Genomic DNA, 23,888 nt, shown 5'->3' with positions numbered 1-23,888 from the left:
ACTGAGCTTTCCAGGGAACATTATACAGTGGGTAAAATAAGTATTTGATACACTGGCGATTTTGCAAGTTTTCCCACCCACAAAGAATGGAGAGGTCTGTAATTTTTATCATCGGTACAATTCAACTGTGAGAGACAGAATCCAAAAATAAAAACCAGAACATCACATTGTATGAGTTTTAAATAATTAATTAGCATTTTATTGCATGAAATAAGTATTGATCACCTACCAACCAGTAAGAATCCTGGCTCTCACAGACCTGTTAGTTTTTATTTAAAAAGCCCCGTACTCTGCAATCATTACCTGTATTAATTGTAGCTGTTTGAACCTTGTTAGGCCGGTTTCACATTAGCGCATTTTATGCGCACGCACGGCCGGGGGTAGCTCCGCCCCCGAGCCGGCTCTCTGCCCGGCGTGCCCGCCCCTTGCCTGTAGCGCCGCCTCCTAGCGGACGGCGGCGCCTGCGATCGGCGCACCCTATCTTTAGCATAGGGTGCGCCGATCGTGCGCAGGTCGTGCGCTAGTTGCGCTTTGACCTGCGCTGCGCACTTATGACGGTGCGCCGTGCGCGCCAAAATCCGAAAAGTTCGATTTTGGCGCGCACGGCGCACCGTCAAAAGTGCGCAGCGCAGGTCAAAGCGCAACTAGCGCACGGCCTGCGCACGATCGGCGCACCCTATGCTAAAGATAGGGTGCGCCGATCGCAGGCGCCGCCGTCCGCTAGGAGGCGGCGCTACAGGCAAGGGGCGGGCACGCCGGGCAGAGAGCCGGATCGGGGGCGGAGCTACCCCCGGCCATGCGCGCGCTGAAAATGCGCTAGTGTGAAACCGGCCTTACCTGTATAAAATACAACTTTCCACACACTCAGTCACTCACTAACCCCTCCACCATGGCCAAGACCAAATAGCTCTCTAGCGACGCTAGGGGCAAAATTGTAGACCTGCTCAAGGCTGGGATGGGTTACAGGACAATAGGCAAGCAGCTTGGTGAGAAGGCATGAACTGTTGGCACAATTGTTAGAATATGAAAGAAACAAAAGATGACTCCATGCAAAATCTCACCTCATGGGGTAAGGGTGATTCTGAGAAAGGTTAGGAATCAGCCCAGAACTACACGGGAGGACCTGATCATTGACCTAAAGAGAGCTGGGACCACAGTCTCAAATATTACCATTAGTAACACTCTACGCCGTCCTGGATTAAAACCTTGCAGGGCCTGCAAGGTCCCCCTGCTCATGCCAGCACATGTCCAGACCCGTTTGTAGTTCAGCAATGACCATCTGGATGATCCAGAGGAGGCCTGGGAGAAAATCATGTGGTCAGATGAGACCAAAATAGAACTTTTTGGTATCAACTCCGCTCGCTGTGTTTGGAGGAAAAAGATGGATGAATACAACTCCAAGGACACCGTCCCAACAATGGAGCAAGGTGGGAAAACATTAAACTTTGAGGGTGCTTTTCTGCAAAGGGGACAGAAAGACTGCACCATATTGAAGGGAGGATGGATGGGGTAATGTATAGCGAGATTTTGACCAACAACCTCCTTCACTCAGTAAGAGCATTGAAGATGGGTCATGGCTGGGTCTTCCAGCATAGCAATGATCCACACACACAGCCAGGACAACTAAGGGGTGGCCTAGCCAGTCTCCAGACCTGAGCCCAATAGAAAATCTTTGGAGGGAGCTGAAACTCAATGATGCACAGTGACAGTCCTGAAACCTGAAAGATCTGAAGGAGATCTGTATGGAGGAGGTGGGCAAAATCCCTGCTGCAGTGTGTGCAAACATGGTCAAGAACTACAGGAAACATCTGACCTCTGTAATTGCAAACAAAGGTTTCTGTATCAAATATTTTCTGTTTTTCCAATGTATCAAATATTTACTTTTAATTTTAGTGCATGAAATAATTATCTAAAAAAATCATACAATGTGATTTTCTGGATTTATTTTTAGATTCTGTCTCTCACAGGTGAAGTGCACCTACGATAATAATTACAGACCTCTCCATTCTTTGTAGGTGGGAAAACTTGCAAAATCGGCAGTGCATCAAATACTTATTTTCCCAATATAATAAGGTATAATAATAGAGAACATAATAAATGTTTGCTAATAACTCCTAGCTGTGATATCATGGTAAAACACACGTCCTAATCTATACTGCTGGAAGTACACAGCGAGACCGAAAAATGCAGACTAAGGGCGATTTTATGATTTCACTGATGTCACTCCCAGGACGATGACGTGAGAAGTGGCAGCTGCTAAAACTGATAATGTTAGAAATGGACAGATTAAAACGAGGCCTAAAAACCTGCACAAATTCTATCCTGCAGGGTAGTGGTGAATCTGCTCCGCTCGCCTGGATCGTATCAGCTGACTCCATTGTTCTCACTTGTACCCGTGCACTTTCACAGCAGATTAAACAGAACGCATTGGTATCAACAGCTGATATAAAGGTGACGACTGATGGTTGGACTGGGAATTAAAACATTTCTTGCTTTAAAAGAGAAGTAGCAGAGCTGAATTTGTCTTTTGGTTTAACTCGTGTGCAGGGTATCCTATGGCAAATCATCTTGGAAAACCCATGAAGCCAGAAAAGACCCCTTTACAAATACAACTGCCCCTTTGATATTGTCCAATAATAAGTTATTATTCTTTTGTACCATATGTTTTTATAGATTTTGCCTGAATATTATAAAGATGAGTTCGTCACAGCTAAGGTGATGGATCGCTTAAGGGTAAATATTCCTATAGTTCAATAATAAATTCACCTCTGCTACATACACATAAGGTTGGGCCCCCACGTTGTGGCTGTTACCGCACTGACATGTGGATGAGGCGCTGTTTACCGCATGTTTATTACTGAACTGCTTTCAACTGCAATCAATTTGAAAACTGCGCCAATCTACAGATCCGATGCCACGTGTGAATGCAGCCATAAATATATCACTATAACGTATTACTTGTTCCAGCCGATATGCACACACTGTCACACAGCACCCTTACACTGCAGACCTTGCAATGCAATCCTGTTTTTACAAGCGTTCGCCAACAGAATAGCTTGTTTAACACCATCAGTTGACAAGCGAGTAGAAACAGGTGTTCACTTTTCACACACCTATACAGGTGGCAAATACACGAGGCACTCCGTATTCACCCAACATATGCAGAGCGCTTCGCTTCAGATTTATACGTTTACTCTATAAGCTTGCAAAAACCTAACAAAAAAATTGTATGCAGATGCAAACTAAAAAGTAACAAAAGGAATAAAATAAGTAAAGTGCAACAACATAAGCATTCACTGATATGAATTTGATTTTGGAATTTCCTTTTACAGATACAACAATGGTGAATTTGTTTTGACTTACAACTCTGCACTATTATGAGAAACAAAAACAGTCAAATCAGCTCTAACAATATCAGCTCTACTACATCTGTACATTTTAAGTACCTCAAGTGCTTGCAAACTTTTTTTTTTCCATACAAGACTTATTCTATAAGAGACACGTACCATATCCACGAATGACGCCGACTTGGAAACTCTTTAACTGTTAGCATGGCTGATGCGTCTGTGTGCTTGCGCTGTTTGGCTCCTACAAGGGGTAGTTCTCACTCTCCGTCCTGCCTTCCCACCCACCCTGTACTAGGAATCTTTAGCTCCGAGCTAATGAATACCATTCACAATGAAGGGTACGGAGGTGTCGGCGGTCCAAAAACTCCTGTTCCTTCAGCTTAAAACAGAAGGTTCTCTGGTCTCGTCTCTAATCTGTTCAGCACAAAATCCTTTTCCGTTGACCGGCTAATAAGGAGTTTAGAAAGAATTCAGGATTCTGTTTTCAAACAAAGCCTTTGTTTCTTTTTCCAGGTACAAGCCTTAAAAGTAAAGAGCGAGACATATTTTGAGGTCCTCTGCCAAAGTCCACATGACTAAGATTAGTCAAGTAAAATTTCATTTCTTCACTCCACATCGTGTCAGTAGCTGCCGTACGTCCTGTTTGACTAGTTCTAGATTATTTAACCTATTGAATGAAAACTCAGGAACACCTAACACGTGAGATCAGATTTCCTGAATGACAAAACCTATAGGACAACAGCACTGAACGCCAAGGGCTCCCCGAGCTCTCGTCACTGCCTAAGCTACACTGAAAGCAAACAGAAAACTATCTGCTGAAATGTGATTAGCCATTTCAAAAGGACTTTCATTTTAAGTGTTTTTATGTAACTCCTTAACTGCCTTGTATTTTGCAAGAGCACCGACAGTAAAAGGACTGATGCAGTAAATATGGTAAAAATTTTAGACAATTAATAATAGAGACTATAATTCTGCCTCCTATGGACAAGAATATAACTATCGTACTGTAAAATTGCCCCTATGTACAGGAATATACCTACTATAAAATACTGCCCGCTATGTACAAGGATATAACTACTATAATACTGCCCCCTATGTACAAGAATATAACTACTATAATACTGCCCCTATGTACAGGAATATACCTACTATAAAATACTGCCCGCTATGTACAAGGATATAACTACTATAATACTGCCCCCTATGTACAAGAATATAACTACTATAATACTGCCCCCTATGTACAAGAATATAACTACTATAGTACTGCCCCTATGTACAAGAATATAACTACTATAATACTGCTCCTATGTACAAGAATATAACTACTATAATACTGCTCCTATGTACAAGAATATAACTACTATAATACTGCCCCTATGTACAAGAATATAACTACTATAATACTGCCCCTATGTACAAAAATATAACTAATATAATACTGCCCTATGTACAAGAATATAACTACTATAATACTGACCCTATGTACAAGAATATAACTACAGTCATGGCCAAAAGTTTTGAGAATGACACAAATATTATATTTTCACATGATCTGCTGCCCTCTGGTTTTTATGTGTGTTTGTCAGATGTTTTTATCACATACAGAAATATAATTGCAATCATATTATGAGTAGCAAAAGGTTATATTGACAGTTAGAATGAGTTAATGCAGCAAGTCAATATTTGCAGTGTTGACCCTTCTTCAGGACCTCAGCAATTCTCCCTGGCATGCTCTCAATCAACTTCTGGATCAAATCCTGACTGATAGCAGTCCATTCTTGCAAAATCAATGCTTTTATTTTGTCTGAATTTGAAGGTTTTTGTTTGTCCACCCGTCTCTTGATGATTGACCACAAGTTCTCAATGGGATTAAGATCTGGGGAGTTTCCAGAACATGGTCCCAAAATCTCTGTTTTGTTCCCTGAGCCATTTAGTTATCACCTTTGCTTTATGGCAAGGTGCTCCATCATGTTGAAAAAGGCATTGTTGATCGCCAAACTGCTCTTGGACGGTTGGGAGAAGTTGCTCTTGGAGGACATTCTGGTACCATTCTTTATTCATGGCTGTGTTTTTAGGCAAGACTGAGAGAGAGAGCCCATTCCCTTGGCTGAGAAGCAACCCCACACATGAATGGTTTCAGGATGCTTGACAGTTGGCATGAGACAAGACTGGTGTTAGCGCTCACCTGGTCTTCTCCGAATAAGCCGTTTTCCAGATGTCCCAAACAATCGAGGGATTCATCAGAGAAAATGACTTTACCCCAGTCCTCAGCAGTCCACTCCCTGTACCTCTTGCAGAATATCAGTCTGTCCATGATGTTTTTTCTGGAGAGAAGTGGCTTCTTTGCTGCCCTTTTGAGACCAGGCCTTGCTACAAGAGTCTCCGCCTCACAGTGCGTGCAGATGCACTCACACCTGCCTGCTGCCATTCCTGAGCAAGCTCTGCACTGCTGGTAGCCCGATCCCGCAGCTGAAACACTTTTAAGAGACGGTCCTGGCGCTTGCTGGTCTTTCTTGGGCGCCCTGGAGCCTTTTTGGCAACAAGGGAACCTCTCTCCTTGAAGTTCTTGATGATGCGATAGATTGTTGACTGAGTTGCAATCTTTCTAGCTGCGATACTCTTCCCTGTTAGGCCATTTTTGTGCAGTGCAATGATGACTGCACGTGTTTCTTTAGAGATAACCATGGTTAACAGAAGAGAAATAATGATGCCAAGCACCAGCCTCCTTTTAAAGTGTCCAGTGGTGTCATTCTTACTTAATCATGACAGATTGATCTCCAGCCCTGTCCTCATCAACACCCACACCTGTGTTAATGGAGCAATCACTGAAACGATGTTAGCTGGTCCTTTTAAGGCAGGGCTGCAATGATGTTGAAATGTGTTTTGGGGGATAAAGTTAATTTTCTAGGCAAATATTGACTTTGCAAGTAATTGCTGTTAAGCTGATCAATCTTTATAACATTCTGGAGTATATGCAAATTGCCATTAGAAAAAAATGAAGCAGTAGACTTTGTAAAAATTAATATTTGTGTCATTCTCAAAACTTTTGGCCATGACTGTACTATAATACTGCCCCTATGTGCAAGAATATAACTACTATAATACTGCCCCTATGTACAAGAATATAACTACTATAATACTGCCCCCTATGTACAAGAATATAACTACTATAATACTGCCCCTATATACAAGAATATAACTACTATAATACTGCCCCTATATACAAGAATATAACTACTATAATACTGCCCCTATGTACAAGAATATAACTACTATGATACTGCCCCTATGTACAAGAATATAACTACTATAATACTGCCCGCTATGTACAAGGATATAACTATTATAATACTGCTCCTATGTACAAGAATATAACTTTTATAATACTGCCCGCTATGTACAAGGAGATAACTACTATAATACTGTCCCTATGTACAAGAATATAACTACTATAATACTGCCCCTATGTACAAGAATATAACTACTATAATACTGCCCGCTATGTACAAGGATATAACTACTATAATACTGCCCCTATGTACAAGATTATAACTACTATAATACTGCCCCTATGTACAAGAATATAACTACTATAATACTGCCCCTATGTACAAGAATATAACTACTATAATACTGCCCCTATGTACAAGAATATAACTACTATAATACTGCTCCTATGTACAAGAATATAACTACTATAATACTGCCCGCTATGTACAAGGATATAACTACTATAATACTGCTCCTATGTACAAGAATATAACTACTATAATACTGTTCCTATGTACAAGAATATAACTTCTATAATACTGCCCGCTATGTACAAGGAGATAACTACTATAATACTGCCCCTATGTACAAGAATATAATTACTATAATACTGCCCCTATGTACAAGAATATAACTACTATAATGCTGCCCGCTATGTACAAGGATATAACTACTATAATACTGCCCCTATGTACAAGAATATAACTACTATAATACTGCCCCCATGTACTAGGATATAACTACTATAATACTGCCTCTTATGTACAAGGATATAACTACTATAATACTGCTCCCTATGTACAAGAATATAACTACTGTAATACTTAATATGTATAATATATCTACTATTCTAATTGTTCCACTGCATAAGTAAATTCAAACTAATTTTCTTGTTTAACCACACATTTCAAGTCATAGGCAGTGATAATGTTATGTCCTTTTATTTGTGGGGCCAATGCAGCCAAACATTGACCTCAGTGATTGGCTACATTAGTTACACAATGTACAGGACATGACTGCTGAGGTGACTGCAGCACACTTCTATTAGTGATGGCTATGACATCATCACTGCAGGTCAGGCTGTGATATGGAGTAGCAGGGGTTGAATTGGTGAATTATGTTTATTTTATTATGTTAAGGGGAATCTCACCCCTTTTTTGAGATATCATATAATGATATCATTCAATTGGGTGTCACATAAGGATTCTCTTAGTACTTTTGCTTCCCCATAACCCCGCACCTTTCATTCATAAATGCCTTTTTTAATATCGGTTCAGATGTATGCAAACTGCCGTGGTCCAGTCCAATGGGCGGAGCTTATTCACCTGCTCCCCCTCCTCCCTGTCTTGCTCTACGCATTTCTTCTTGTGTAGAGCAAGACAGGGAGGGGGGAAGCTGGTGAATAAGCCCTGCCCATTGGACCGGACCACGGCAGTTTGCATACATCTGAACCGATATAAAAAAGGTATTTATGAATGAAAGGTGCGGGGTTATGGGGAAGCAAAAGTACTAAGAGAATCCTTATGTGACACCCAATTGAATGATATCATATGATATCTCAAAAAAGGGGTGACAGATTCCCTTTAACACATTCCTGCTGTTCGGTTTTTTTTTTTTTTTTTTTAAATCCCGGGCAGTTCCTTTAAAGAAGCCCTCCTCCAATTAAAGTTTTTATATTCTTAATATATTGCAATCATCATTTTATACAGCACTGTGTACTTACAACTACTCATTTTGCACGTCTACCCAGCTAATTCTTCTCTTCTCTCTGCTCTATGTAGAACCAGGAAGTCTCTTGTCTCTCCATTTACCATCCCCCTGTACAACTCCTAACCCAACCGTTCTTCTCCCCCCCCCCCCCCCCCCCCCCCCCCCCCGCCAGGGACTTTTGCAGTGACCTGTAAGTCATACAGGGAAAATTTACCTTCTGTTTCTACATAGCTCATTCACCCAGTCAATTTTTAATCAGTGTCTCACTGAAAAGTCAAATGCTGAATTATCTTTTTCATTCATAATAACAGATATTTGACTCTGATAAATATGAGCTAAGAAATCTTACTATCCATTTCCAATACGTTGTTGCTATTCACTATTGCTTCAGAGCTGAAATCTTATAACAGCCCTTGTACGTTCAGTGTCTGCACAAAGTGATTAGCTTCCAGTTATCTGAGTGATGGATTCAGAATCTGAAATTGTGGGTAATGGAGCACAATCGGCAAACATTGCCTTGAGTTTAATGGTAGATTGGCGCACCATTGCCCTCTTTCATGGGCATCTCTACTAGCACAACTTTATTGGCATCAATGCCTGTCGTGTGTGCATTTTATTGTCATGAGAGGTTAGATTACTTGCTTAATACAGGTGTGGATATACCTTTGCTTTTAATTTAATGTTTCCTCATTATTATCACAAAGACTAACTATTTTCCATATAACCCGAGTTTAGTTTCAGTTATATCTGTCATGTAATATTTAAATATTAATTTAATCTTTAATTTTGAGATTTCTGCCATGGAATTCACTGCAAATACATGGCAGATGTTTGATTGTAATCTTAGGCTGTGTGCACACGTTGCAGATTTTTAGCGTTTTTGCCACATTTTTTTGCCGCAAAAACACTAAAAATCCGCAACCCATTTAATTCAATAGCATTCCGCACATCCTGTGCTAATGCTGCGCAGTTTTCTGCTGAGCTGGGGATAAAGAGAGAGATGGGGATGCAGACAGATATGGAGACAAAAATAGAAAGATGCAGAGGGCAGAAAGAGGCACGAGCTATGGATAGAAAGAGAGGAGAAGGCAGAAAGAAAACAGAAGCCAAGGATAGAGACATGGAGGCAGAAAGAAGTGTGAGCCAAGGATAGAGAGAGGGGTGGAGAGAGTAGAAGAGAAAGACAAAACTACTAGAGACAGGGATAGTATGGGGCAAGGAAAGAATCCATAAAACAGGGCATACAATAAAGGAAATGTATCATCAGAAAATGACCTATTACTTAAGCCACAGGTTAAGTCATATGGCATGGTGATCTATGTTTCAGGAGAATTAAAGACAGTTGAGTATAGACATCTGTACAGGGAAGGCTACAACAATGGCCAGTAATGTGGTAGGAGGTAGCGTATAATAAATGAAGGAGACAAGGTGACACAACTAGGCTAAAGGACAGACAACGCCTAGAAAGTAAATCAGTCACATGAATAGGTATCAGAACAGGTCTACATAAGCTTTACATTGCAACATATGAGCCGAGGTAGGTGCCAGTGTTAGAACACCTGTCTTATTACATCATCCTTCAGTCATGATAAGACGATGATGTCATCGGGCGGGTGCGGACACATTCCTACACTGATCTTTTAATTATCTTAAGGGTAACTGTAGTTCAGAGATATGCAAGCTGTCATTAGTAATATCAGCTTCTCCTACTGCAGGTTATCGCAGATAACAGATATCGCAGATTAGAAATATCAAAGTTCTTTATTCCCCTTTATGCTGCAGCAGAGCTGTGATATAGGGAGTTTGTGTGGCCTAGTCACCATCAAAGTCCAGACCCACCTTTATAGATAGCTAGGATGTGGGTATTCATGTGAACAGTAATTTGAATTTAGACAAGGTTCCCATGATAACACTGAACTGTCAGCAATTGACAGGAATGGTGTCATGGGGTCACTGGTGCAAATGTGTTATAGGCTCCAAACAATGAACAATCCACAAAGAAATACAGGATAACGCAATCTGAACATCAGATCTAATTTCTGTCAAGAAAAGTGTCTCTAGACATGTCACAGCTGCATGTCTTAAGCCCCCGTCACACACAGGGAGATCGCTGGTGAGTCACGAGTTTTGTGACACAACAGCGATCTCACCAGCGATTTCGCTGTGTGTGTGACATGTATCAGCGTCGCGATCAACCCCAAAATCAACATAATATAATGATAACAAAAAAATATACTGAAGAAATAACAATAATAAATTTTATTAGCATATACAAAGACACATTTTAAAGTGACAAATCCAAATAAAAACAATTAAAAAGCCAAAAAAATGGCCATGATAAACACTCCATAAACAAAAGATCCTATAATAGGGATCTGTTGCTCACCTCCTCCAAAATGCTGGGCAAAAATTACATGAAATAGAACCGTACAATATATAAATACATGTAAAAGGTAGGACCTGAATAAAGCTTATAGTGAACAAAAATATATCACTTAATGAAAAAACAAGGCATTATACACATGAAGTTGAAAAAACATGATAAATAAAGAGTCTCCACTTTCCCCTGAGGAAGCCACGCTATGGTGGCGATACGCGTGGGGTTTCCACCCACCTCCTCCTGATATATTATGCGGGTATCAGGATTTTGCTAGGACTTGTTTGTCTTGATTTTGCCTTGTTTTTTCATTAAGTGGTATATTTTTTGTTCACTATAAGCACTATAAGGGGTTGATCGCGCCTTTTGTACACACATCTTTCTCTTGTTTTTTACTTCAATTCTTTATGTGTGTGGCTTGCAGTCCCCCTTATACAAATTTTTTGGTTGTGCCCTCAATTTACTTCTTTGTTGTGACATGTATCAGCGACCGGCCCCCCCGCCAGGTATCGCTGATCATGCTCGAAAGCCCTGGACATTTTTTTGATTGTTGCTCTCCCGCTGGCCAGCACGCATCGCTGCGTGTGGCAGGCGGGAGACCAGCGATCAGCGAGCTGGTATCCAAGGTAAACCGCAGGTAACTAAGCGTGCGAGTAACTTAGTTACCCACTGTGTACCTTAGATACCAGCGTGCTGGCGCTGGGAGCTGGTATCCAAGGTAAACAGCGGGTTTCTAAGCGCCGCTCGGCGCTTACAAAACCCGCTGTTTACCTTGAATACAGCTCCCTGCGCCAGGACGCTGGTATCTAAGGTACACAGCGGGTAACTAAGCGACGCATGCGCTTGTTACCCGCGTCGTCGCTGGTCCTGATCGCTGCTGAGATCTGCCTGTTTGGCAGCTCAACAGCGATCATGTGGCAACACACCAGCGATCCTGACAAGGTCATATCGTTGTCGGGATCGCTGGTGCGTCGCTATGTGAGACGGGGGCCTTATCCATAGGTAAAGTAGAATGGGAGTGTCAGAGTAGGAATATTTAGTTTACAAGTATGGGCACTTTACGGTTTGTGTGCATTCTGTAACCATGGAAACAAAGACGACTGCATAGGAACTGTACGCAAAAGGGTTGGAAACTTTTAATCATGGTCTCTATTCAAAGTTCCCTAATCTTTATTTTACATGCACTGGAGCAATAACAAATGGTTGAGAAGTGACTTGGAGTTTGGGTTGATGCGATTAATCAGAAGTGCAGACATACTTTGTCTTACATGGTACTGTTGGCGGTGGGAGGGTTAAATGCAGGAGTAAATCAAAGATCCCTCGCATGTGGTGTTTCTTTAACATGTTGTTTGGAGCTCTGGAACAATGTACATCACACTGCTCTGTGACATAATAACTGGTTTTCTTTCATTGTGACACTGAAAATACAGCATTTAACACTGGTTCTATTTACATCTCCGCGCTAGACACCAATTTACAGTCAGATAATATAGGAAACAGAAAAGGCATTTGTACAAAGTGCCGTCACATAGCGCTTGTTAGGTGCCATAATTGCTGCTGTTGCTCAAACCTGCCCTATATCCATGCAAGTTACACGTTATCATGGTAAGATAATATCTGGGTGAATTAGTGACTGTGAGGGACACATTGTTAGAAAGTATTTCCTTCTATATGACAATTACAAAAATAGAAAAAAGTGAAATCTGCAGAATATAAAACTGAGCGCCAAGAACTCAGTCCTACTTTTAGAACGGGGTTTCCCATCGAAAAGAAATTGCAAATCTGCAGTGATATCTTCAGAGCCTGCGTGATGGTCCACAAAGTACCTATGGTTCTGTACTACTGGAGTGCTGACCAGTGTCGCAGCGTGAGCTGGCGGCAGTGCCCATGGCAAGGCCAGTATTTTGCACCCACCCCCTAACCCGTGAACTGTTTGCATTACTTGGGTCACTTCCATCAATCCAAAGTTGAGTCTCATGTACTGTAATTAGGAGAAAACACTTATGTAATTATAGTTGGCGCTTTCACCTCGTAGTTTTTCATGCTTTTGATGAAATTAGACATATTATCGTTGTTTTATATATATATATATATATATTTTTTTTTTTTTTTCTTTTTTTTAATGTAACTATTTGATTTCTCTAGCCCTATCTTTGGGTCTAAAGTCCACAATTCGCATTAGATGACTGTTGGCCGAATGATGGTTCAGCCAATCCTTCGGCTGGCAGTCTTCTTGGCCAGCTCTCCCATACACAGGAGCTCGTATAGCTGAGCGCTCCTGTGTACTATATGGGGCTATGTTCATGTGTTCAGTAGTGATCCATTAGAACAAATCTGGCAGCAATCCATTGGCAAAAAAGTTGTGCAGACAAAACTTTTTAGTCTGTTTTTTAAGTAACTGATCTCTGCTGGATCTTTCTTTTTTAACATTGAAGTCTATGGAAAATGGATCTATTAATCGGCTATCCATTTTCTTCCATTTGTAACAGATCTGTATTTCTTACTGGCTTTCACATGTATATTTTTTTCTTTATATGGTTTATTTACTGCTAGTAAATAATTTTGTGCGATTTACTCACTGCTGCATATATTTAAGTATACGGTTTATTCACTGCAGGTATATATTTTTTATGTCCAGTTTATATGGTTTATTTACTGCTAGTATATAATTTTTTGTGCATGGTTTAGTCACTGCTGGCATATATTTAAGTATATGGTTTATTCACTACTGGTATATACTGTATTTATGCATACAGCCCCTAGAGATGTTCAGTTTCAGTTGCGAAAATACAGTTTTAGATTCTCTTTGCTGACAATGTTAGGAGGTAACACACGACTCTGACCACTTGTATGGGGCACAGAGATTTTTGATGGTAGCCATGGATTCTGGTATTCTCTTGGGATGTTCGGTTTATTATGATGGTGACCATGTAGGATGGTCATGTTATTTGGATGAAGATGACTGCCACATTAGTCATGTTATTTTGCTGCTGCTTACTCAGTCTTGACACAAGACGAGGCAGGAACCATACCATAGAAAAACTGAAAAGAGGAAATGTGAGGATGGGAGGGTGATCATTTTGGAAAGTATGTAAAGCACCCAACAGATGTAATCCTGACTCAGTAGATACAATAGACACCTCTTATTCACAGGCTCTCCTTTTGTTCTCACTATGGAAAGTAAAAAAGTTTTAATCTACAAAACTTGTACCATGATTAAACTAATCTTCCAAAACATTGCACGGAGTAAATGGAGCGTGATCAACTATGTATCTTTTGCAAAAAAAAGGGGGGAGACAAAAAAGCGCAATAGGGTCTTATCCACGTTACAAGAGACAGTATATCATGAAATATGCTCACCTGGTTAGGATGAGATAAAAGCGTGTAGGTAGCGGCTGCTGCAGATCCACAGGTCTTCAGCGACCAAAGAAATCATGAATCCAAAGGGAGTTTGTAGCTATATTCCGCGCTGCCGCTTTAGACAAATTCCAGGAGAGTGCTGTATGATTGCAGTGGTTTTATTCTACGTGTTTCAGGGGTCTCATGCCCCCTTCATCAGGATATACCACAAATACATACAGGTATCACAGACATCACAGATGTCTGTGATACCTGTATATATTTGTGGTATTTCCTGATGAAGGGGGCATGAGACCCCTGAAACGCGTAGAATAAAACCACTGCAATCATACAGCACTCTCCTGGAATTTGTCTAAAGCGGCAGCGCGGAATATAGCTACAAACTCCCTTTGGATTCAACTATGTATCTTAGCATTTCAATGTCAGAACAGAGATTTGAATAATGCCCAGGCTACTTAATGATGTAAGGTAAGGTTATTAAGACTGATGAGACCTTATGGCCATGGTCTACGGGAAGGTCCAGACGTATCTCCATTCACAAGTAATGTCCTATACAAAAATGAGTTAATCATTTCCCTTCTGCTAACTATGGATTTGGCGGCTAAAATCCAATCCACAGTTTTCTGACTATTAAAGTCACCAAATTACTTTATACAATCAACTGACAATTGTATCTTTAAAAAGGTTGTCCCTTTTGGACAGTTTAATGGTTTTAGAAATTTCCCACAGATTCTCACATTTCTGGGACCTTCTGTGATCAGCCATAATATTTAGAAGAATCTGTCAAGTGCTAAATATCCCTGCAGCGCCACCATAGGTGAAATAAAGTATTACAAATTTCATATTTTAATGAATGGGTTTGCAGAGATGTGCTGCGTCCTCCAGAACATGAGCTGCTCTATGAAAAGATTCTCCTTTCTTGAGTGATAGCTCCCTCTTCCTCCCTCCGTGTCACACTCACAGTGGTCTTAGCTGAGGCAAGAGGAGCTGTTTGCAGGGTAATTACACTACAGATCTGATTTTTTTTTGCCTGTCCCTATTGTATGTTATCTGTATGAAGGGTGATTTCCCTTACGGATTTTCCAAACAAAAATAGAAATGATTGTAGGTAATCTACTTGACTGCTGAATCGTGACATTGTGTGCATTGCTTACTATCAAGATTCAGCAGTCTGCAGTCACTACAGACTCTTACTTTCTAGCACGAAAACTCTTCATTAGAATATCTGCAGGCAAAACGTCAGAGACAAATTACGGACACCTTACAATATTACTGAAACTTCTTCCCCAAAGTGTCTTACATATTCCCAGTACTCGAAAAATAATCAACCAAAATTACACATCGTTGTTACATGAATATATTCTAATTCTCATATTGGAAATTGGAAGTTACAGACAAGAAAAAAAAATTAAACAATTTTGCAATCAAGGAGTCCGGTCAGCGGGCAAGAAAATTGCACTGTGTTCTTGCCAATTTAGACCTTGTGGTGTAATTTCTAACAGATTACAGAAAATCGAGGCATAGTGAGACCCAGCAGGATAGGATGAAAAGACTCAGAAGTCATATTTTGGAACACAATATACAAGTTACTTTCTGGAATATTACCAGAAAAATCGATGAAAATGCCTCCTATGAGCCGTTTATAAATCTGGACCGGTAATTAGAGCTCTTGTGGAAACACTTTGCGTCTGAAATGTGCGACATACTGATTCTTCTGTATATTAAATGCTGGCTTGGATGCCCCATTTGAAGGCGCTGCATACTCTACATCTGAATCTAACTGTTAAGGCATTCATCTGCCCACATGATTAATTCACTGCCAATCTGATACATAGAATAAAAATATTTTTAGATATATTTACCACAGACCAGGACATGACTACTTTAAGGAGCTGCAGGTTTAGAGCAAGGTGGGTGTTATCTTTGCTACTGCGGTCTTTTGTTCACAGTTTTGGTACATACTGGGCCTCTTATGGTATACAAAATGCTGTGTATTAATATTAGAAACCGGTATAACGTCAAATGTCTCTTCAGTGCCAAGGAGGAGTCATGACTGCAGGATCAGACTACACATAGGGTTTGTTTGCACGCTGTAACCATGGAGGAGCAGATGCATCAGTGTGATGTACATAGTTGTCTAGTAGAACTGTATACTTATAATAGTTGTTTTGCAAAGTTCTTGACAAAGTGGTTGTCCAGGAGTCTTACATATCGATGACTGGTCATTAATATCTGATTGGTAGTAGTAGGACACCTGACAACCCCACTGATCAGCTAGAAGTGAACAGTGTGTGGTGCTGGTATACCACAGAACCCCCAGCTGATCAATGTCAGGGTGGGATCTGATAATGACAACCTGGTCTAAGTATACATCGTTAATATCTACTTCATGGTCAACCCCTTTAATATTTTTGTTTGAAGCAAAAGTAATAAAGAAAATGTCAACAATAATTATTAGAATACCAATCTTAATAACAGCAATAACAACCTACCCCAAACAGACCAAATACAGGTTATAACTATTAGCTAGCAGGTATTCAGGCCCCAGAAAGGCTTGACTGTATCAGCGATGGGGTAGTCATTATCCGGGGGGTGAGCCTGGCACTGTTTTGTAAATACACGCCTCTCATCTCCCTCCTGGACGGCAGCCTGGCATTGAGCTGCATTGTATCATTGTTCTGAATGTAATGAAGACGTACTTCTCTTCCAGAGGCATTTCTCAAACAACCAGTGCTTGTTTCATGGCGTTTACATACAAATAAATATGTATTATTAACAAATGTTTTGATACAAAAAGTCTGTCCTTGTGATGAATAGAGGTGTATATTGTGGCACTGCTTGTCCCGGGGGCATCGGTGGCATGTACAATAGAATCAGACCAGACGGCGACTACCGGACTCCTGGTGAGAGTTAGCCAAGCCAGGGTTAGTCTTGGCATATTCCTATCTCAAAACGTATTGGCACAAGAATATGATGTAACTTTATGATTAATGGGGGTCCAAACTTTGAGACACCCACCGATCCTGAGAATTAAGGGTCCACTTATCCCCTTTTTTTTCCCCATGCACAGCTGACATCTGTGGAACTGCAACATTGCCTCATTGAAATGAATGGCACGGACTGCAGTCGTCTGCACGGCTGGGTGACCAGGAACTTCTGCGCTGGGGAAAATTTAAAGGATACTCTGCGGTACACCCATGTTGCATCCCTTTTGTTCCCTGAATTGGTGAGGATTTCAAAGACTGAATCCCCACTAATAAAAGTTATGGCTTATCTTATATTTGATATATGCTATCTTTTTATGAGATGGAACTACCCTTTTAAGAAAAAAAAAGGAGAGAATCTACACAAACATGTAGTCTCCACATCTGCAATATAACAAACATGTATTCAAGTCATGAAAATGGGTTGATTATTATTACGGGTGACAATATGTGTGCAGCGGCTGAAATGGGGCCTACATTTTGCTATGGCAGCACAGTCATTATGTAAACCACTGCCTATAAGAGTTTACTTCTATGTCGGTATATATTGATAGTTCCTGTATTATAGCTTGATACGTAATGGTTTACAGATGACAACGAATGTTTCAAGAAAAATACTTTATTCCTCCTTATTGGAGTTCTCCTTTATAAAATATCTTTAGTCTAAATCCCTGATTGAGACATCCGGTAGTATATGATTCCTGAACCACAAATATACAGTAAAACCACAGTACTGTTTGTAGGACTTTCCTTGTAATATAGCAAAGTTTTACGATGTTCCTTGTTTCATTGCCATGCTTTAATTGAAGCATTTTTTACTATGTACATACACTGTGTAAAGAGAAGGGTCAAACTACACAGTATACAAATAGAATAGGTCCGAGAGCACTCACAATAGTCCTCGCTGTTCAAACACAATGTAAATGGATTGTGAATTATTAAAGTGAATTTAAAATAAATATGGGTCCTAAAGTTGGTAGGGCTGACACAAACTTAAATAGAAAAAAAGTCACCAGCTTTTACCCCTATAGACAAATCCCTTCATGATGTACTGTATGTTTGGAAAATAAACCTTTCTACACCAACAGGTATCAGTCACCAAACTAGTATGCAAACCATATGAAAATTATTGGTTTCCAAATGTTTGGTGGCCACCACTCGACATCTAAGGATCCTTTTAAGCCACAATTGGTCCATTGATTGAAATGGATGACACTTCCTATGTTATCCACAGTTCACTAAAGTCTAATGTTGCACAGTGCAGAAAAATAAAACATGCAAAAAGGGCAGACAAGCAATATGTTTTATCTTGTGTAGTTAGACAATTAATTTCTGTTATGTGCACTCACCATTTCTCTCTTTGATGACCTGGAAGAAAGAGTGAGACCAGTAGATGCTCAAAACAGAAAAGAATGCTGCGCCGACACATAGAAAAACATACTGCGCATGCGCCTGTTCTCTTCTGCTTCTTGCAATGCAAGACTCTGTAGTGGACTGTGGATGACATAGATAGTGTCAGCCAAGTACATGGATGAAAAACAAATTGGCTCAAACGGATACTTGGATGGTCTTATAATGTCTAGCGGGGACTTGAAACCTACTTTCAAAGTTTTTGTAACTTATTTTTCTATGGTATGCTGTGTTACTGAGGAGTAAGAGCTAGCAATTTAGAAAGGTTTTTTTTCCTTAAATCCATTGTAAGGGGATGAAAGATTATGTTCCCTTTTGCTTTTCCTCCTTAACAGGTACTGATACTGTCTGTTCTATTATTATGTATATATGTTATTATATAATGGTATTGCTACATGATAGCATGTACATACTGGGGGAAAAAGTATGTGCGCGTCAAGCCCCTCCCCTCAGTATGATGTCATAATGCCCCTATTTGCATACTGGGGAAACAGTGTGCGCGTATCAAGCCCCGCCCCTCATTATGTCACAATGGTTACCATGGCGACGCTGATGTCATCATAGGTTGCAAGCCCCGCCGCCGCTCATTGATGTCATAATGGTTGACTATGGGATGGAGGATGTGTGATGGGTATATGGGCACTGGACTGTGGGATGGAGGATATGTATGATGGGCATATGGGCACGGGACTATGGGATGGCGGATATGTATATGGGCACGGGACTATGGGATGGAGGATGTGTGATGGGTATATGGGCACTGGACTATGGGATGGAGGATATGTATGACGGGTATATGGGCACGGGACTATGAGATGGCGGATATGTATGATGGGTATATGGGCACGGGACTATGGGATGGAGGATATGTATGATGGGTATATGGGCATGGGACTATGAGATGAAGGATGTGTGATGGATATATGGGCACTCGATTATGGGATGGCGAATATGTATGATGGGTATATGGGCATGGGACTATGGGATGGAGAATATGTATGATGGGCATATGGGCATTGGACTATGGGATGGAGGATGTGTGATGGGTATATGGGCACTCGACTATGGAATGGAGGATATGTATGATGGGTATATGGGCATGGAACTATGGGATGGAGAATATGTATGATGGGCATATGGGCATTGGACTATGGGATGGAGGATGTGTGATGGGTATATGGGCACTCGACTATGGAATGGAGGATATGTATGATGGGTATATGGGCATGGGACTATGGGATGGAGAATATGTATGATGGATATATGGGCATGGGACTATGGGATGGAGGATAATTATAATTTGTTATAACTAACCACAGTTAGTTACTATGCCCGGCAGCGCCGGGCTCTTCAGCTAGTGTTATTATATAATGGTATTGCTACATGATTGCATGTATTACGCCTACTTATAATGGTACTATCAGGATCCTGACAGCGCCGACGTACAGCCTCCGCTGAGCAGGGACTCACCCGCACTGTAGGGACCCCTGGGGATCAGGACAGCCAGAAAGTATAGGTGCACAGGACCTGAGTTATGAAGTTTAGCAAGCCGGCATGGGACCTACGGTCACGTGACTGCAAGGTGCGGGGCTTAGCGTCCTGCTTTCAGAGAAGACAGAAAACTCAGAGTCGGGCAAAACGGAGGTCATTCACAGTACGGATAGCGAGGTACAGGAAGGATAAACATACGGGAGGTCAGACAAAGCCAAAGGTCATACACAAGAGGGCAACGTGGTACCAAGGGGATGAGCAGAGAGAAGTCGGGTCACAAGCAGAGAGTCATACACGAGAGGTAGCGTAGTACAAGAGGGACAGGCAGAACTCGTAACAGGGACAGAACCGGATCAAAACCAAACAAGCAAGATATCAGGCTCAAGGTCAACTAACTCAGCCGAGGGCAGGAGTATAACTGACACCGGACCTAGGTCCAGTGAGCATTAAATAGCCGCCCTCTGCCAGGGAGAGGTGGAACAATTAACCCCCAGTCAGACCAGGACGGGCCAAAGCGAAACCCCGTCCTGGATCATGACAGGTACTGCTACACGCTTAGTGTATTACCGTGTCTTGTAAATATGCATTGTGTGTTTTAGTAAAGTATACTGTATTTGCACTTGTATTAGGGAAAGTGTAGTGCACCTGGTTGGCCACTAGATGGTGGGCATTTTTAGTGCACATACTGTAGTTCTTAAGTAGAACATTAAGTATATAGTTAATTGTAGGAGTGGCTGCTGCTTGGTAAGCTAGTGATAGTCTCAGAACAGTTCAGAGGGCTAGGGACGCTCAAACCGTCCACACGGGCTATAGGCCCAGGACATCACAGCAGTCACGCAACTTGAAGAGAAGTGAACCTCAGCCAGCCACAGCTACAGTACAGATAAGCAGCGGGTTAGAATAGTTTGGAGATTCAGAATGTGGCAACTCATTGGGCAGAAACCCTTAAAACCGGGGCAAAACGGTCAAGGGACCCCACGGCTTTACTCTCTGGAAATTAATGATCTTGTGTCTGGGGCGAAACAGACCGAGGGAAGCATTCCCATTGTAGAGCTGCACAGAGAAAATGTTGAGGAACCGTCAGGGACAGTCCGACCTGGGCCAGCGCTTTGTGATCACGAGAGTAACGCAGGGAAAGAAAAGGGACATTGTTTTGTGAAGCCTGTTGTAAAGAACGTGATGTATTTGGATGTGCTGTGTAACGAAACCAGTAAAGATGTTATTGTTGAAGTTGATTTGGACTGTGTCTCAGTTTCTCCTGACTCATCTGAAGAGGGTCTCCCACAGCAGAAAAGGGAATTCAAAGGAGCTGAACCTGAAGGCACAGGTATGCTGACAAATGGAGAATATGTTTTGTGAGGGGAGGCCAGGACATTGATGCCCAAGTGTCTTCGGCCATGACTACGGTCCGGGCCGAACCTTACACCATCATGGTGAGAATTGTTTACAAGGATAAAATTTGGTAACGTATTCCCTGAAATACAGAACTAAGACACCAATGAAGGGGCTCACTTGGCTGCTAAGCAGGTTAGCTGCACGGTTCCTTGTATGATGTCTCCTGTTGGGACCCCCCATATATTAAACTGTCATTCAATGAACAAATAACTGTACCATATAGAACATAATTATCAGCATCACACAGAATGGTGTGATAACAGTAATAGAGGATGCCAAATAAAATATCCATACAGTTGTCTACGTCCTGGCTATAAAGCCTGAGGCATGTTTACCTCCAAAGACTACAGCCATTGGTTTCACACTGAAATGGTTCTGCTGCTCAGCACCATAGTGAACATCAGGCAACTGTCTTATGATTTGCACGAGTCAGATACAATCCGTGTAGCTCTTGAATTCCTGACTTTTTGCATTATACAGGAAAAAACGACCATGAACAATGTGCAGTATATATGAGCTGGGTCTTGATCATTATACAGCATGACTGATTTTGCAGGACTGTTATTTTAAAAGTCAGCCCATTATCCAGAAAAGGAAAAATTTGGATTTGTTACATAGTCATGAATTGTACATCTGGGAAAGTAATAATTGCTCCTCGATGTGTATAATAAGCGTAAAATTAATTAGCGCAGAATTCCAGACACTGTCTTCCGGTGAAGTTGTCTTTTGTGTATTAGATTGTCCTATAGCGGCTAAGCCTCTCCCAGAGCTCATCAACTCTCCAACATTTGCAGATTGTTTAGCCAAGTAATTTTAATGCAACGAGTTCTATGTAATGTTGTACAGTACTGTGTGATCTCGCGTTAACATTCCTAGGCACAATATTCTATGGTTCTGTGCAGGCTGATATTAAAATGTTCTGCTTAGTTTACATTGGAAAACCTTTATGTCCTTCATATACAATTAAATGGGACATAAAATAATGACTTAACATAACCATTCACCACTGTTCTTCTACGTGCAGTCTTATTAGATGTATGTGTCAGTCACAATAGGTCCCCCCGCCTATCCTATCCTCAGTTAGATAGGTGTAGAACATGGGACATTGGAGCAGATTCATCAAGAATGTCGAAAGCACTCACTCTTGTTGGAGTATAAGGTGCCAAATTCATTAAGAGGGGCACTCCACTTAATAAATTCAGTGCCTCTTCTGAGTGACGAGCACCTCTGTGCACCAAGCCATAAATGCTGCTCCAGTCAAAAATCCCTATATAAAAATAAATGCAGAGAACAGACAAAAAATCCCAGTAAGTCCTCTCATTGTCTCTTCTTCCTGTTGAATCCGGTTTTATATTGCAGTGAAAACTGTATCATATATACTGTAAATACGTTTCCCTTAAGTGTCCTAGGAGATGATCCATTTTTCTCCTCCTCTACATATACATCAGATGAGACTTGTGTCTGGCTGTAAGGCTACTAGCTGCAGCAGGAGCTCTCCTACCTTGAGAATGTGCAATAGGAGATCAGGAACACTAAGCTCTACCTCTGGCCAGGAAAGGATAAGGTAGAAATCAACACCTTTGATCTTTGAGACTTTTTAAAAGTTAAATACTGCATTGCTGGGAATCCCAAAATATGAATTCTGAAGGTAAACTCCCCCCCCCCTCCAAAAAAAAAAAAAAAAAGTCCTAACCGGGTCTTCCAAAGCCAGCCTGTTGGATTAAAAGCTATTGTAAATGGTGCGTTAAAACATTAAAGACCACATTGGAGTAAAGAAATGTTATCGTATTTCTAGTTCATGGGGTCCAGACATAAAAAAACATTCTAGATATAGTACATGTGTCATGTGTTTCCATGAAACTGGTGAAAAATGAAAGCTGAAGATGCTATATTTCAACATATATTCATTTGTGGGGGTGAGGGTGTAATGCAAATTTGAGCTTGTCATTTTGTATTTTTAGTACATTTTGTATTTCTAGTGCTTTGTTGTGTTGTGACAAGTAGAAGAGAATAACGTGTGACTCATTGAAAAATCCTTCCATGATGGGAATCATAATGAAGGAAAAGTAAAGTACACCTAGACATAAGGATCAGCTCACAAAAACACCAGGATTATAGGGGTGTCATGAAATCTACAAGCTATAGGATAGTTGCCTTCATGTTCAGTGCTAGACTGTGGCAATTACAGACGATGGTTGGTTGTCCTTATAGACCCCGTCACCACTCATGTTCTATAGATGTTCTTTCCTACACATAGGAACAAATGCCTCAATCCTATGTGTTAGGTTACAATTTAGGAGTATTGATCATGAAGGGCAACTTCCAGGAGACCCAGCTATGTTGGATCGGGCCATATATGTTTTGAAGTCCCCACTGATACTGTACAATATGAGGGTCTCTGGAAATGTATTACTCAAGAAAGTAGGAATATTCTGCTAATTCCTACAACTATCAAAGTTTTTTTGACATCCAGAGAGAAAACTACATACAGTGGGGAAAAAAAGTATTTAGTCAGTCAGCAATAGTGCAAGTTCCACCACT

The 23,888-nt window shown here is 41.0% G+C and overlaps 1 protein-coding gene and 1 long non-coding RNA gene across 5 annotated transcripts in view; one reads left to right on the top strand and one right to left on the bottom strand.

The window, feature by feature from the left end:
- Positions 1 to 23,888, bottom strand: part of PDE4B (phosphodiesterase 4B) — a 577,622-nt gene that overhangs the window by 235,125 nt on the left and 318,609 nt on the right. Inside the window, exon 1 of one of the 4 annotated variants that reach the window (XM_073544723.1) lies at positions 3,507 to 3,978. The exons of the other annotated variants lie outside the window; for them this stretch is intronic. Coding sequence (XP_073400824.1) covers positions 3,507 to 3,553 — 47 coding nt within the window. The 5' untranslated portion in view covers positions 3,554 to 3,978. Of the gene's footprint in view, positions 1 to 3,506; positions 3,979 to 23,888 lie in introns of those variants that run through there. 4 annotated transcript variants of the gene reach the window in all.
- Positions 1 to 23,888, top strand: part of LOC141048759 (uncharacterized) — a 75,838-nt gene that overhangs the window by 13,694 nt on the left and 38,256 nt on the right. The gene's annotated exons all lie outside the window — the stretch shown is intronic.

Source organism: Dendrobates tinctorius, unplaced genomic scaffold (genome assembly GCF_039654945.1).
Source record: "Dendrobates tinctorius isolate UK_male_01 unplaced genomic scaffold, ASM3965494v1 ptg000138l, whole genome shotgun sequence".
Lineage (NCBI taxonomy): Eukaryota > Metazoa > Chordata > Amphibia > Anura > Dendrobatidae > Dendrobates > Dendrobates tinctorius.
The sequence above is the reverse complement of the archived record's forward strand: the minus strand, read 5'-3'. Positions and strand labels throughout refer to the sequence as shown.